Source organism: Geospiza fortis, unplaced genomic scaffold, assembly GCF_000277835.1.
Source record: "Geospiza fortis unplaced genomic scaffold, GeoFor_1.0 scaffold381, whole genome shotgun sequence".
NCBI lineage: Eukaryota > Metazoa > Chordata > Aves > Passeriformes > Thraupidae > Geospiza > Geospiza fortis.
The window spans coordinates 1,554,236-1,569,919 of record NW_005054348.1 but is presented as its reverse complement, the minus strand read 5'-3'; the positions used below and the strand labels follow the sequence as shown (position 1 = coordinate 1,569,919).

At 37.4% G+C, this 15,684-nt stretch overlaps 1 protein-coding gene across 1 annotated transcript in view; it reads right to left on the bottom strand.

Annotated features, from left to right (window-relative positions):
- HEATR1 (HEAT repeat containing 1) overlaps window positions 1–15,684 on the bottom strand; it is a 34,434-nt gene that overhangs the window by 16,213 nt on the left and 2,537 nt on the right. Inside the window, exons 3-22 of the mRNA XM_031058771.1 lie at window positions 15,186–15,327; window positions 14,560–14,661; window positions 13,539–13,679; window positions 12,759–12,970; window positions 11,502–11,635; window positions 10,692–10,800; window positions 10,232–10,342; window positions 9,664–9,781; window positions 8,282–8,389; window positions 7,773–7,868; window positions 6,671–6,759; window positions 6,163–6,374; window positions 5,770–5,891; window positions 4,976–5,173; window positions 4,064–4,247; window positions 3,651–3,799; window positions 2,791–2,983; window positions 2,075–2,247; window positions 1,571–1,738; window positions 491–733 (exon numbers count right to left, since the gene is read on the bottom strand). Coding sequence (XP_030914631.1) covers window positions 491–733; window positions 1,571–1,738; window positions 2,075–2,247; window positions 2,791–2,983; window positions 3,651–3,799; window positions 4,064–4,247; window positions 4,976–5,173; window positions 5,770–5,891; window positions 6,163–6,374; window positions 6,671–6,759; window positions 7,773–7,868; window positions 8,282–8,389; window positions 9,664–9,781; window positions 10,232–10,342; window positions 10,692–10,800; window positions 11,502–11,635; window positions 12,759–12,970; window positions 13,539–13,679; window positions 14,560–14,661; window positions 15,186–15,327 — 3,004 coding nt within the window. The remainder of the gene's footprint in view (window positions 1–490; window positions 734–1,570; window positions 1,739–2,074; window positions 2,248–2,790; window positions 2,984–3,650; window positions 3,800–4,063; window positions 4,248–4,975; window positions 5,174–5,769; window positions 5,892–6,162; window positions 6,375–6,670; window positions 6,760–7,772; window positions 7,869–8,281; window positions 8,390–9,663; window positions 9,782–10,231; window positions 10,343–10,691; window positions 10,801–11,501; window positions 11,636–12,758; window positions 12,971–13,538; window positions 13,680–14,559; window positions 14,662–15,185; window positions 15,328–15,684) is intronic.

Genomic DNA, 15,684 nt, shown 5'->3' with positions numbered 1-15,684 from the left:
TAGGGAACAAACTTGCTGTTGCCAGCCTTTGGGAAGTACATGCCTACACCTGGCCAGAATCTGTAGCTTCCTTCAAATTGAACTATTTCTCACCTATTGGATTTTGTTGACAATTTTTCCTCAGATGAAAAAGATTAAGTAAAGCTCTTGTCTGACTGACAAAAACCTAAAACCTGTGGAACAGCAGTATCTATAATGATACAGGAACTCATCTGCAAGCAAATACAGTATGGCTATTTTGTGCTTGTCAAAATGCAAAAAATAGAGAAAGCAGCAATATCTCCTTCTGATAATTTTAAGAGTTGAAGTTTTGCAGCCTGTTTAGATGTTTCAAAGACAGTATGGAGACACTGAAATCTTGTAGTAAAAAAAAGACAGGTCAAAAGCTACAGACTCCTCCACAGTGAAAGAGCCCTTGCAAATCCGATCTCAAACACTGCTAGCTGCTTTAAGCATAAAAATAAATAAAGGGTATTTCATAAAGCCATACCTGCCCAAGTGCTGTGATCTGAAATGGTGGAATTTCTTCATATATTTTCTTGGCAGCATGCAGACTTTTGATAAATAAATCCAGACTCTTCTGATTCTTGCACAGGAGGGTTGCTGAATATTCATTAAACTTTCTAAGGATTAGATGCAGGAGAATGACTTCATCTTTTAACATTGCCTCAGCTTTGTGAAAGACCTTCTCTAGCAGACGGTCTAGTACAGGCAAGAGGTGAGACAGAACCATCTGCAAAGAGAGAAAATGCAGAAGTTTTTATCCATTCTCAGTTTAACAACTTTCCAGTAGCACAGCTTCATTTTACCACAGCATCCCCTCTCTTGGACCACACTGCACACAGTATTTTAGGCAGAGCTGTTCAATTGGAAAAATATGAGGCATAATATGAGATTACCCCAATACCTGCTCATCCACTCCTTAGCTATTTTCATTTGCAGAACAGTATCTATAATTTCAAAGTACAGAAGCAAGGTAATTTTTCCACCCATTTATGATTGCTGTTTTCCACAAAACCCAAATGTGAAGCAAAACCACTCACCCCCTCCATGCAGTTCACAATCTTTTCAAGACACATACAACTGAACAGAACATAAAAATTCAAATTTAATTCATTTTTTGAACTTTGAAGTCATATTTTCCAGCACTTGGAGAATTCTGAATATGCTACATAAGACTAGGTTAATATATATAAAAGAAATTCACAGTCACTGCTTGATACCTTGCACTTCTTTACAGAAAACTCAATGCTCACTAACGAAAGTAATACATTTCTTCTGCAGCAATCTCTTCTGAAACAGTATTTTTTAGTAATATCAAGGGAGTTTCCTTAAAAACTCCAATGCAAAATTCTGCAGCCATTACATTCCAGAAGGAGCATGCAAACATTTTATCTTTCATTAAACCATACTTTGCAGCTTTACTGCATATTATTGGAGGTGTCAACTTAATACCTAATAATCTAATACATTATGGAAATATTTAACAGCATTATTTCTAAATTATATGTGATTTCAGAATTTCACTCAAGGGCAGAAGCCATAAAAAAACTCAAAAGGCAGCACTTACTTCACCATGGATTTCATGAAGAATTTTCATTAAGTTTCTTGCAATATATGATGGGAAAATATGGCTCTGTACACAATCAAGTATGTTTTCCAAAGCTTCCAATAATTTTTTTTTCTGGGATTTCTGTTTTGACTGTGTCTCAAGATCCTCAAATAGAGTTCCCATAATCTAGTTCATTAGCAAAGTGAAAATTAAGTTATTTTCTTGCAATAAAAAGGCCTTAAAAGAAAAATCATTTGATGTTTTCTTAACACTGTCATCTATATATAAGTAGAGTTCTTCATCTGGAAATAAACCACTGTTAATGCCTCTTAGGTTCTCAGCTCTCTGCATGTAATAAATCACCTAAATGTTTTTATAGTTCCTAAAACAATTATAAGTCAGTCCACTATAGGATACAAAGACAAACAACTTTACTGGTTAACCTGATTTCTTTTCTGTGAGACAGAAGCTCACAGCAGCAGACAAAACTTGTATTAACGAACACCTTAATTAAAAAAATACCTGTGCTATGTATGTAGGGTCAGATACAATCTCTTCTGTCTTTTGCTCCAAATGCTGAAGGACAGGATAAAACAGAGACTCCTTTATTCCTCTCAAGGAATGGAGGCAGTTGAGAGCAGCCCTTCGAACTTCACTCACTGGACTACCCAAGTTAATTAGCAAAGATATCACCACTGCAAGAACAATGAGGCAAGGAGGAAAAGAACAGAGTAAAGTCAGTGGTGAAAATTTTACTGTAGCTGTCCCTGAAGAGGCATCAACATTATTTTGGAATTAAGAAGTTGTCTCCTTTCACTGTAAACCTCTAAGGTACACAAAACCAATAGAAGTCTCACAAATTCATGACTCTCAACTTCATCACAGTCCTTATATTCATGTTTAAGCTCAGACCTTATATACTGGTAGTGACTGTCACACCCTGAGACTGCACAGACAGTAATGTCCTCTAACTGACTCCTTCAACATAGCCCTGTGCTCCTTTAATACTTATAAAATCAAAAAAAAAGTGGCTTCACTTACTTCAAGCTTGGACTTACAACTGCACCAGTGAATTAGCAAGAGAACTGTCTCAGCCCAGTGAAGTTGAACATAAATAACTTGAGATACCCTTCATGGTATAAAATATTGTAAAATTGCACAAAATTAAAAAGTACAGTGATTGAGTTCTAAGATGAGACAGACAGACAGACAGATAGATAGATAATGTTTTACTTTACCTGGAGATGATGGTGATAGCAGTTGTTTCTTTTTCTGGTTTGCTTGTGATTCAAGCAGTGCATAGCCAATATACAGAGCCTGAGTCTGTAGCATTGCACTGACTTCATAGTTCAGTTGATTTGAAAGGTTATAACTGTAAGTCCATAAAATGGAAAGGAATTTGAAGAGAACCTCTGAATCTTCTAGATGCACCTTAAATTTAACACAATGGAAAAGAAAAAAAAGAAAAAAGTTTCATTTGTTTAATTTATTTGGCAAACTACTACTGAAAACATTTGATAAACCACCCGACCCACTTCAAAGGAGTACACTGAAAGAGAACTTTGTCTCAGAAAAACAGAGAAACAGTGTCTTTTGGGAAGAAAAAGTTATTGAGTAAACACTGCATGTATACACAATGCCAGATGTTATTTACATATGCATGTGAAAAACCATCAGATGATGTAATAAGGAAACACAAAAGTTCTCCTAGAAGTTTTCCTTCCAGTTTCTGTATTTAAACACTACCAAATTTTACAGAGCAATTCTTTGTCTTGCTACCAGATAGAACCAAAACTTTTTGCTCAAACTTTAGGCTCTTGATCTTGTCCTGCGAATCAGTGCTGTTTTCATCTTTGCCTCCACTAGTACAGTTGTGTTTTGTTTTGTTTTTTAACTTAGCTTTCTATTATTACATTTAATTAGGGTTAAGTAATCCAGCTGAAGCTTACACTAGCATCTCCTCACAGTACTTGAATGCCACAAGCAGTGTTGCATGATCTGTTGACCATTTTTCTCAGGTTTCCTTAAAAGTAATGCAACTATGAAATAGTTCATGACTCTGACTCGTAATTCAGAGCAACAAATGCAAAAATAATACCTTGAATAAGAGATTCATCAATGCTCTGTACTGAAGAGCATCGCTTCCCTCACTAGCTCCACTGACAAGCAGGTCAAACAGCCCCAAAAGGAGGTGCAGGTAGTCTTGGCTATCTTGCTTCAGAGATTCAGGATTCCACCAATATTTCTCTAAAAAATACAGGTTATAATTAGGACACAGCAGGTGCATAGGAACACCCTCAGAAACCAGGAGAAAACAGACATCTCTAGTTAAAAGAGGACAATATATGTGGTTGATTTCATGTTCACAAGTAAGCAATCTTTACAGATGTCAGTAACAAAGGAAAAGGTTAGGGAAGCAACATTTCCATGATTCCAACAACTTCTGAAGGAAAAAAAAACAAACTTTCCTTTTTCACTAGTGTAAGCAAGAGGCAAAATCTTAACACCTACCTTTTACAAAGGCCAGGGGAGTTTTTAGGCCATTAATGAAGTTTTTCAATAAGAACAGAACCATAGCTGACTCCTCAGCATGAGCATGCTCATCACTATTGAGCTTTTCTATATATGCAATTAACAAGTCCTCAGGCACAAAAGTGTCCTCCACTGTTTCAACAGACCAGCTTAAGGGAGTTTCCTGTGAATGAAAATCGATTTTAATGTATTCTGTCACAATTCCATGCAAAAGAAACCAGAAATTTAGCCTTAAAATTCAGCAACGTTTCATTTCCAACCTCCAAAGAGGTATCCTTATGTAGTGAATTACATTTCTGATTTTACACTGAAACTTGCATCTGCAGTTTTAAAACCTAGGCTAGCTCTTTCTACCATAATTACAGTGTACATAAATGAGGTAACAGAAGAGTAAAATATCAGTCTCTCTAAAATCTCTTCAAAGGGATTGGGAATTCCAGCATTTTTGACAGTCAGTTTAACACTTTCATCTAGCTCTGTTCCAGAAAAATAATTCATGTTTCAGATACTTGCATATACAAAAAAATCATTAATGGAATAACCTGAGGTCAGAATAAATAATTACCATGTGCCACTATGTGTGTATATGAGGGGATGTACACACAGAAACACAACCCTGCTCACATGGGTTTCTTACACACAGAAAAAAAAACTAGAGCTGTTTCTCAACAAAATAAGTCAAGAAAACTCCAATGGAAACACACATAAAATATTAGAGTAATTCTTAATGGCACTATTGCCAAGTGTGTGTTTTTGCTCTGAGAAGAAATGAAGGTGAGATTTTTCACTTAAAGTTTCTGAACCTGGTCTTCAGTAAAAACAATTTTAAAACCTTCTTAATACTGTTTTCAGTACAAAGAAAATGCCCTCTCCACACTGTCTACATCTTACCTCTGCAAGTTCACAAGTTCTGAGATTCTTAATTTTTTTATCCAAGAAGCAGAAGACTCTGATAGCCACTGGAAGATAATTTTCCTTCATCTGTGCATTGCAGCAGCAGTGAACAAGCACTGCACCAATTATATGAGTAGTTACTTTCTGTCTCACACTGTCAGATTCTGTTTCAGCAACGAGTATCAGGTCATCAACCTTAGGAAAAAAGAGTGGAGGACAACAAAAATCAGTATAACAGTGGGAGTTCCCTATGACTAAACTGAACATGTAAATGAAAAATGGTGTAATACTGTTTAGTTTCTATCATAGGTAAAAAGTGACTGTCTGCTGTAATTGTACTTTTTGAAACCTTGCAATGCACAAGCATCAGTTTCTATGAACTACCCACAGGTATACTTGCTTACTCTCTAGAAATTTTTTTTCACAAAAGTAAAAATTCCTCAAATATAGTTACACTAATCATTTGTCAAAAAAGGTAATCACTTCTTTTCCTTAAGTTAAGGAAGAAATTGGTTTTACATGGATGGTATTGTGGTTTGGTATTTTTTACATATATATATAAATTGTATATAAATACAGAAATACATACAGACACATATATATATATATAAATAGATATAATTATATATATATATTTATACACACATACATGTATTTGTCTAGCAGCTTGGTTATAGCATACTAGTGCCTAGAGCAGCCATGCAAAGTTCTTCAATATCACATTTGTTTGATTACAGTCACCACCTGAAAAGTAAAACTTCTCTAAGGTTAGGCTGACATGGTATACTTACCATTTGCAATAGTAAGGAAGGGTCCCCTGATGTCAAATTTCCAGAAAGTAGAAGAATCATTTTCTCATTGGCCACTCCAACCAACTCTGCAGACTCAGTAGATTTAATTGCCTCTTCAAGAGCTACTCCAAGGAGAAAAAAAGTCAATAATCTAGGTATAAAATTAATGTATTAACATATTGGTGGCTCAATAATATTTAGAATGAGTCAGAAACATACTTAACAATTTCTACCTCTTTTCGAAGAGTTTTTTTCAAAATCCATTTACAGTTACAGCATGATAGCCTGATAGTGACAGCCTGCCTCCTTCAATATGTGTTTAGGTTCAATAAGGATGAGGCTCTAACTTGCCACAAGTATTCTCTATCAAATTAGTTACAAGGAACGCTTTACCTTCTGGCCAGCCTTTCAGTAAAGGATGCAAAGAGCAGAGATCAGACTGTGACAAACAAACAGCCATTTTCCAATCTGCAGATTTTGAATTTGCATTAGTGATTATCATAAAAGGTAACAACTGCATTACTGCTGCATCTAGCAGTTCTTTCTTCTCTTTCAAAATCTCCTCTTTGACTAAAATTTTTACTGCTTGCTCCAAAACCTTGTACCTGAAAGAGAACAAATCATGTTGAAAATACATTACTCAAGCACATCAGCAACGTTTCTTTGATTTGTTCTCTATTCTCCATGGTGATTTTCTGTATCTAAACAGCAGTAACAACAAATAAAGAATTAATGGGAAATGGTATGAAAATAATTGGTCATCTCTCTTGTAACTCAGCATAGACATAGCATAACAAAAAGCATTTGCAGAGAAACACAGTTTTTAAAGTATTCTTTTATAGTTACTTAAAAAAAAATTGTACTGAAAGAATGTAGACTGAAAAAAAAAGCACAAACATACCATTTTCCATCCTTTGAAAGATCAGTTTTCTGGAAAATGTTCAAAAGACTTGATACTATTACTTCTGGATTGACTTGTTCTCTGAAAATCTGAACGATAATCAAGAAAAATGAATGAAAATACAACAACATACAAAGCAGTTTGCCACGTCATAATGGAAAATGCATCTGCTATACCAAGTGGGAACAGAGATCAAACATGACTAACTGCATTTCTGCTGGTGTTCATGTAATGAAAATACTATCAGGTGAAAAAAAGTAATAAGGCTGCCCAGTATGCCCTCTTGATATGCTAAACTATGGAGAATTTATTGAATGTGGAAACGTTTGGTAAAATTGATAAACGATATGCAAACTATGTTATAATTAAATAAGAATTGTTTTTACTTTACATTGCATCTGGATCACAAAAATAAAAGGCACATTAACAAAAGACACTGAAGTTTAAAGGAGCCCTCATGTGCTTCTATTCCTATTTACTGGTGATCAAGAATGAATGAACACAAGAGACCAATTCCACTACTACTAATAATATTCTCCACTACTACTAGCAGAAGCCATAAAGACAGACTGTTACTCTAGCTGGAAACAATCAGTACAATGCATACCAGAGTCCTATCCAGTAAACCTGAGCTGGAGCTCAGGACTTTGCCTATCAACTGACCAAATGACTCGCATATGGAAAAACAGCTGAGCACCTCTCACTGGACTAATGTCTTGTGACTGCACCACTTTCCATCCAAAAGACAGATAGTGTGGCTTGCCTTTTTATAGAAAAACATACAGAATAAGCAGGAAGTGTGCCTTAAATAATAATCAAAGATTTAAGTATGCTTCAGTAGCTACATTAAAAAAAAGAAAAACAAAATTGATAAATTAACTGCCTACCCCTTGGTAAGGATCAGAGAGCAGAGATTTGGAGGGAATTTGTGAGATGGCAAACAACACAAGCCTCCTGTATTTGTGCTGCTTTATCCTGTTAAAGGATAGAAGTCATGCAATAGGAACACAACAACAAGAAAGACAGCAACACAGAATACATTCCAGACACACACACATTGGAGACCAGGTAAAATCTTGCATGCCAAAAGACACACACTTACCTCCAAAGAACTGAGAGCAGACATCACAACATCTCTGTTGTCATCCTTGAGCCGTCCAAAAATTGCTTCTTCTATGAAAGCCTGATCAAAGCCTTCCTGAAAAAATAAGGGAAAACAGAGTCAAAAGAAAAATAAATAATTTGTCTGTAGAACACTTTACAGGCTTTTAATGAAATATCTGAATTCTAGTGTAAGAGAAGTGGTAATATCATCTAAATTAAACCTCACAGGCAGACTAACTTTCAATAACAAAAGAAAGAAAACTAGAAATATTAACTAACTTGGATTTTATGAGAATGCAAGCAGCTTAATCAACAAGAACTATATCCAGACTCCAGAATATAGGGAAAGGGTGACAGAAGCCTGCTGAAAACACCATGAAAAGCAGTAAGGATGACATAGGCACAGTTTCACATACCACTCATCTTCAACTGGTAAGTCTGGCAAACAGCTTTTTGAAGACATTCTATGTTAAGTCAGTTCTGTAAGTGAGAGGTTCAGACACAAACCTTTGAAGTTTCAATAACATCTTTCAAATGCTGAAGAGCCAGGACCCGCACAGCAGGCTGAGGATGATTCAAACTAAGCAGAAGGGAGGTATCGGAGACTTCCAGAAACTGAAATACAGATTTCACAGTGAAATGAAATCTCATTGCGTGTTAAAAATGTTTTAAATATACATAAGGATAATAGGAGACATTCTTATGGCAATTTTTCGTATCAGAAGAAAATCTGGACAATCAAGACCTAGAAAGTTAAACTACAGTACAACCATATTGTATAACTGTTTTAAATTATTAAATTTCTTCAGTGTTGCAGACAGTTTTTGGAAGATAGCTTGAAAAGTACAGTAAGCCACAGACACCATTATGTCCTAGAAAAGCATTACGCTTATCTAAGGATTCTGAGAAAGCTCTACTGACAATGTCAGTGTGACAGAGCACAGACAGAAACTGCTAAAAAGGCATCCCTGCTAGTCCAATTGCGTGCACTTATCTCAGGAACCTTAAAAGCTGGAAGAGAGTCATATGCCTTTGTTCTGCATGCCTTGCGTTTCTGTTAATCCACTTACTACTCAGGCACAGAATCTGCACCTTTGTTAAATCAGTACAAAAATACAGGAAGCGCTTCTTTCTGTAGTTCATCATGTTTGCCTTCAGTCCTTCAGTCATTGCAAACAACAGCCATAATACTAACCAGCTCTTCTAATAAATTCCTCGGCCAGATCTGTTGCAGTAATGGTTATTCTGTGTTAGGCTGAGTTTCAATTGCTCTTCAGAAATGGCACAGGAAGAACTCTGTGGTCACTTGGTTCTTCCCTGTTACCGACTGCAAACATTCATAAAATCAGTGCAAGGAAAAGGACCAAGCCAAATTCTCTCAAGAGTGATAAAGTTGTTTCTCAGCTTTCCCAAAACAGACACCTCTGCCACTGACAACATCCTTAAGTAAGATGAGGCCCTGCTGGGCACCACTGTGTTGTCACTATTGACCCCTACAGTGTATGCAGTGGCCATGTTTCTAAGGCAAAAAAATATTGGTAGCAATTGGAGCAGGTGGAAATGCATACATTTTAACCAGGGGAAAAATCTCACACTTACAAGTCCTTATGACAAAAAAACTTAAAAGATCTGATAACTTTTGTTTAACCACAATTTTGACCAAGCTTTCCCCCAAAATATTTAATCAAGTTAGGGCCCTTTATTTTTGGCGTTGGGGTTTTTTTTTGGTGGGTTTTTTTTGTTGTTTTCGTTTGGTTTTTTTAATTTTTCTTTTTTGTGGGAATGGTAGATAGTTTGTTTTTAATGAGTAATAAGAGAGCAGAACTACGTCAAAAATCAGCTTTCTGCCAGTACAACCATATAAGAGCTAGGATCATAATCCTACCTACCTTGTACTTGCCACAGCTTAATGAAAGAGAAATAAATTGATGAAAAAGATTTTGGTCAGCCTCATCTGTGCAATCTTCCAGGTGCTTCTCCAACACAGAGTCTAAGGCTTTAGGATACCTGCCAAAAGGCAAAACCATCAATACTTTCTGCAGAGGATTATAGAAAAACATGTATTTACAGGAGAAATACAGGGAAAACCAAGGAAACAATGCACATGCATTCATCTAAATCAGATATTTTAAGTGGTTTTGCAAAGGCAATAAACCATTATGTTTTAAAACAGATGAACGATATGCAGACCACTAGGAGACATAATGAGCAGAGAAGGTCATGCTACAAATAAAGAGCTGTACAAAGCCAGTAGGTCTGGGTCCATGTATTACAGTGGTAACAAAATATGTAAGGACAATCAGTAAAACAAAATTTGGACAGAGATGAGGAGTCAGTTATCCCTTTTGTATCTATTTCAGCAAGACTATTGTGCTTACTACACCAAATAATCCAAAATCATAGCTGATATCACCACTCTACAGACTGTGGGTCTGTCACAGAAAAAAAGGAACTTACTTTCTCTCGAGAAGTCTGATGAGAGGAAGGATCTTTTGATTGAGTGCAGCCATTTTGGTGGGATTAGATTCAATCTCTGTGCCACAGGAGATAAACTCTTCAAGAAACTTGCTAAAATTAGAAACAAAAGGAAAAGCCATCATGTTTTGCATGGTATCTTTCCATTACTGTTATAAAGCACAGTGCTTAACAGATTAGGATTAACATACATTTTCACTGCAAGAACAGATTTGCTGCTGGCCTCAAGTTTCACTCTGTTCCACAACTATTCCCACAAATGCTAAATGAACGGCTCTTCTGGGTTACTGAATGTTTAAATTTCAAAATCCTCATCTGGACTTAACTTATGAACTCATAAAAACATGCTCATATAATGCTAATGCCATTGTCAGGAATTGTTTATTATTAAACCAGAAGTGACTTCACTACTGCATAGGAAAAAGAACAGAAGTCAACTCACGAAGCCAACAGGGAATCTAAATCCTTTTCCAGTGGTATACTCTCAAGAATAGCTTGAAGATGCTTGATATAGATGTCATTTTCTGTCTCCTCGGATTCTTCTTGCTCCTCTAAGGACAATCATAAAAGATGAACAATTGTTAAAGAACAGCCCCCTCCTACTGATTAAAGCAAACAGCTTCTACAGGCATCATCCTCTGGTGAACCAAGCACACAACTTGAAGACAACAGCGCTCATCCAGCACTAACTCCCTGTGATCCATTAGCAATGCTTTATACCAATGTCATTAAAATGCCAAAGCCTGGATTGCTGCCAATAAATTCAAGGATGCTTTGTCATGTTCCAGACCTGCTGCTCAAAGCTGTGCCAGCAACTACCCTAGAGCATCCCTTGGAGTGAATCTGGACCTTTTTAACAAAACAGCTTTCCCAGTCATGATTCATCATTACAAAGCCACAGTGCAAACAGACTCTAGGACAGACACAGGCTACAACTGCATGCCAGCCAGCCTTGCTGCCCCAGTCTGTTCCCAGGCACATTTAATCACTGGGTAAACACAGTAGTCCCCTAATTAACCACATATGGAGTACATACATGCAATCTACCCAAGATTTTATAGTACTATAATATACCTCTAAGAAGAAAAAAAAAAGAAAATAGAAAAAAAAAAAGGCAAACACACAAAAGCTCAATCAGGTCTTCACAGGTACTGGCAGTTTCAATGGAAGAAGCAATTACACAGCTGTGACATCTACGAGTTATCCATCCTAAGGCTGATCCAAGTTTTACAAAGAACCTGTGCTAACTTACCTGTATCACTTTTCATGATGGTGTGAACAAGGTGAGGCAACAGGTAGCGGAGGAGAGGAGAAATATCATAGCCTGCTGACAGGCCTTGCAAAAGTGTTACCAGTTCTGGGGTTTTGCACAGATAATTAAATGGCCTGCACAATTAAAAGGGAGAAAAAAAATAAAGTATGTATGCTCATCTGGGTTACAAACTCAAAACTATGCAGACTTGATGAGGATTCAATTTGCAGCATCAGGTAACAGCCCCATTGTAAACAAACACTGAAAAGGTTCAAAGGGCTCCACTTAATGCCAGATGTTTATTGGCAAATTCAATATCCAAGAAGAAAAGAGGGTACTGCCAGCCATGTTGAGCACTGCAGCTGCAATGTCACAGTGAACCTACCTACGTTTTTTTCCAAAGCTGGTAGTAAAAGGAAAAAGACTTGTATGAATTACAGGAAGATATCCTCACACTGCAAGGAGCATATCTATCCCCCAGAAGCAGCAAAAGGGGTGAGAAGTAATTGTGCAATGACAGATCCTCTGAGGAGAAGCCATTTCCCTTTTGGCTCACACAGAGCTTCACCTTGTCTCCTTTTACACCCACCTGGCTGGATGCTGCATAACACATCAACCTCACACCTGCACTCTTTAACCTATGACAGTGTTTAAGCATCTGGAAAGCACTCACTCTATATATCCCTCAGAAAATTTTTCCTATTGGAATACTCCTCTCTGCCAGCAAGCAAATTCCTTGTAGCATGTGGGACTATGTTCAAATGCACGTTAGCAGCACAAGCCAACTGTGCCAGAGCAGGGCAGATGGATGGATGGGAACCTACCACACAAGCCCCCAGGAGAACACCTCACCTGAAGTGAGACCAAACAAGGGGTGGCAGAGAAACACTTATGCTTCAGGTGTTAAACTCCACCAACTCAAAGCCCTTCCACTGAAGGGGCAGAACTTCTTAGCACTTTCCAGAAAACCTCTTACTTGACAGGGCTCAGCTTTGCACACTGACATCAATCCCTTACTAAGAGAAGTAGCGGAGGCACCAAGAGATGACCAGCTCACACCACTGACACTCCTCTGCTGCAGTGAGCATACAAATTTTCAAAGTAAGCCAAAGGAACTTATAAGCCCTTCGAAATGTCAACTACCAAATCTTCTGACAGGGAAGTATCCCTTTCATGATGAGGATATAAAAATTGCAAATTATCAAAGCTCAGTTTGGAATTTTAGAAAGTGGGAAAATCTGATTCATGCAGACTTACTTCTTCCCAAGTTTATCTCCTTTCTGAGTTTGCAGAAGTAGGTTCAAGCAAGCCAGCCCATCCCTGATTAATGAGGGCATTTTAAATAATGTCTTGCTTATCTGCACCATCAAGGAATGCACCAAGGAAGTCTCCACTGTCACTTTTACAGTCATCTGGCAGATTATCATGTATGTTGCAGCTCTGTAATCCTGTACAGAGGATTTCAAGCCCTAGAAAAGAGATAAAGGTGAAATTTTAACACAGAGTAACACAAAAGAGTACATTAACATAAAAATAATTTTTATTCTGACATCCACGGAATCCTACTATGTTCTTTTCCATGTGTTAATTTTTAAGGCATCTATAAACTCAACTTTCAAGAAAAAGCTATCGTGCAGGATCCACAGATAAAGAAGATGCATTTATTAACTACTGCTCTGTTTGTTGACAAAGCAACAATCATGGGCAAGAGAGGATATTAAAGCAGGCTGTCTACCCTGACACAATTCCCTCATGGTTTAGAGTGATAATCTCAAAGCAAAGACACTCTTTAAACCATGTATCCATTTCTCACAGCTCCATTCCTCATGCAGAGTAGAAAACAGTTCTCAAAGTGCTCATCTGAGGTGTGAAAAAACATGATTTCCCATGGACCCTCACCTGCCTGAGGTTTCAAAACAGGCTGAGTGGTACAGTATGTACCACACAGGATGTCTCTCTCAGAGGTTATCTGCAGATACACATCTGCAGAACACAGTGCACTTCCATCACAGAGGAGGGAAACAGAGCTTCACCCACCTTTTGGACATAAGGGAGCAGCAGAGAGACCATAGTGTCTGTTATCTTCTCTGCAGCTCCAAGAGCTGACACAATGGTGGAAGCATAAAACACAAGGAGAACTCTCAGTTGAGCTGAGTTGCCAGGACCCTCTGAAAAGACCTGGACCACAGAAAAAAAAAATCAGTTGTTCAGACATCAGGGCAAGTGGAAATGCACATATGGCTTCCCTCAAACCACCAAAATCTTAGGACTCCAGCCTGCAAGCTCCAGCAGCTCCTGCTGGCACAACTGAAGTCATCTCCTCTCACAGCAGCAACCCTCACCAGAAATTACTGCTCCTCCTCACAGACACAGCAGATGGAAATGGGTGCCAATGTAGTTAATCAGAATAAGGCAGCCAAAATCACCTGTGATCCTGGTGTACTGCTCAAGACTCAGAGCTGGACAGCCAAGAAGCTAAATGGTGTTATGTTTAACACCTCCTTCTACACCTGTGAATACTCTGTTACTGTGTCTGCTTTGCTTAGTTTGACAGCACATGCATCCCAGTTCTCTAAATAACTGTATCTGTGATACATCTTACCCTTCTGAGACTACAGAACTAGTTCTCTATTTGACATTAACTGAAAAACAAAATCTGCCCACCTTCTAACATTCTCAATTTCAAATTCTCATTAATATTTGAAGATGTGCATTTAAAACACCCATGACAACCCCCAGAAGAGACATGGAAATTCAGAGCACAGTTAAAGACTAATGGCAGGAATGAGTTTATGGAAGAAATTAAGACAATTAAGTACCCTCAGGCAACACAGTAAATAAAACAGTATGGCCAAATTGTTTTGTCATGGCTCATTGGTTCTCAGTCACTTCCTTATAAGAACTTCTGACAGACTGTCATCTTCACAAATTATAATAAAAGAAATCCTCATACTGTTTACTGACGAATGAGTTCAAAATACTAAGAAATAGCACATTACTATAAAAACATGGGGAAGACAAAGTGACAACAAACAATGCTCTAGAATAAATGAACAACCTTCACAGATCTTGCCACCAGCCTGCAGATGAAATCCATGAAATCCAGGTCTTTGTAGCAGTGGGTAATGACAGTACCCCTAGCCAGAGGGACTCCAGGTTTCTTCACACAGAGGAAAAAAAGTAAAGTTAGAACACTCAGAGTAAAGCGAAGCACAAAAAGTAAAAATTACTATAATCTCTAAATTAATCCTACTGATCAGTTAACACCATTGAAGCTGAAGTCATGGATTTCCACACACTGCTTTAGAATGTTTTGTGTCTACATTAAGACAGATGACAAAGAGAATTACATTTAACCTACATGCAAATAAACCTAAATTTTAGCAATTTATATATCTTCCTAGAAGTAGCAAATACTTACACCTTAAAAGCCTGCTTTAACTTAGCCAAAAAAAGAGTAATTACAGTCAAAGCTTTTTAGTATCAACTTCACCTTTAAAGAAAGATAGCAGAAACAACATATGGGCATCCAGGCTCCATTCCTGTAATTAAACCTTTCAGTACAGTTCTAAAACTAACCACATAAAGTAGTGGGCCATATTCATAAGCAGAGTAGAAGTGTCAAGATATTATTAAATAAAGTCCCTCAAGGTCCTTCTATCTGGCATCTGTGAAGTACTTTACCCGTATTGGATCCATCCAATGCCATTTATGAGTTGGACTTTTTATATCTAAAAGTTGAATAACTCTCACAAATAGATTAGTCTCATGATACGGCAGAACACAACCAATCAAACTGTCTTGATTGTAGAGATGAATGTGAAATCTAAGGAAAAGAACATACATATGTTGTTAAAAATTATCTGGAAGCCAACAAGGAAAAAAGACCCAGTCACATTCTTCTCAGAATACCTTGTTTACTGGCTTTTAAGCAAGACCTGACGTGGTTGTCAGACTGACTCAGATCTATGGTCCACCTACAGTCCAGAAACTCAAGGTAGCCTGTATGTGCTAGAAGAAAAAAATAGTGCTAGCATATTTTCTCCTCACTATCAACAATTTTAGGTCCCTGTACAACTAAAAATTACCTTAATTTCTTCTGCACAGGCTTCAATAGTAAAACAGATGTTACAATAACCTATTATGAATCTCTCAGTACAATACATGTATAGAAAAAAATATG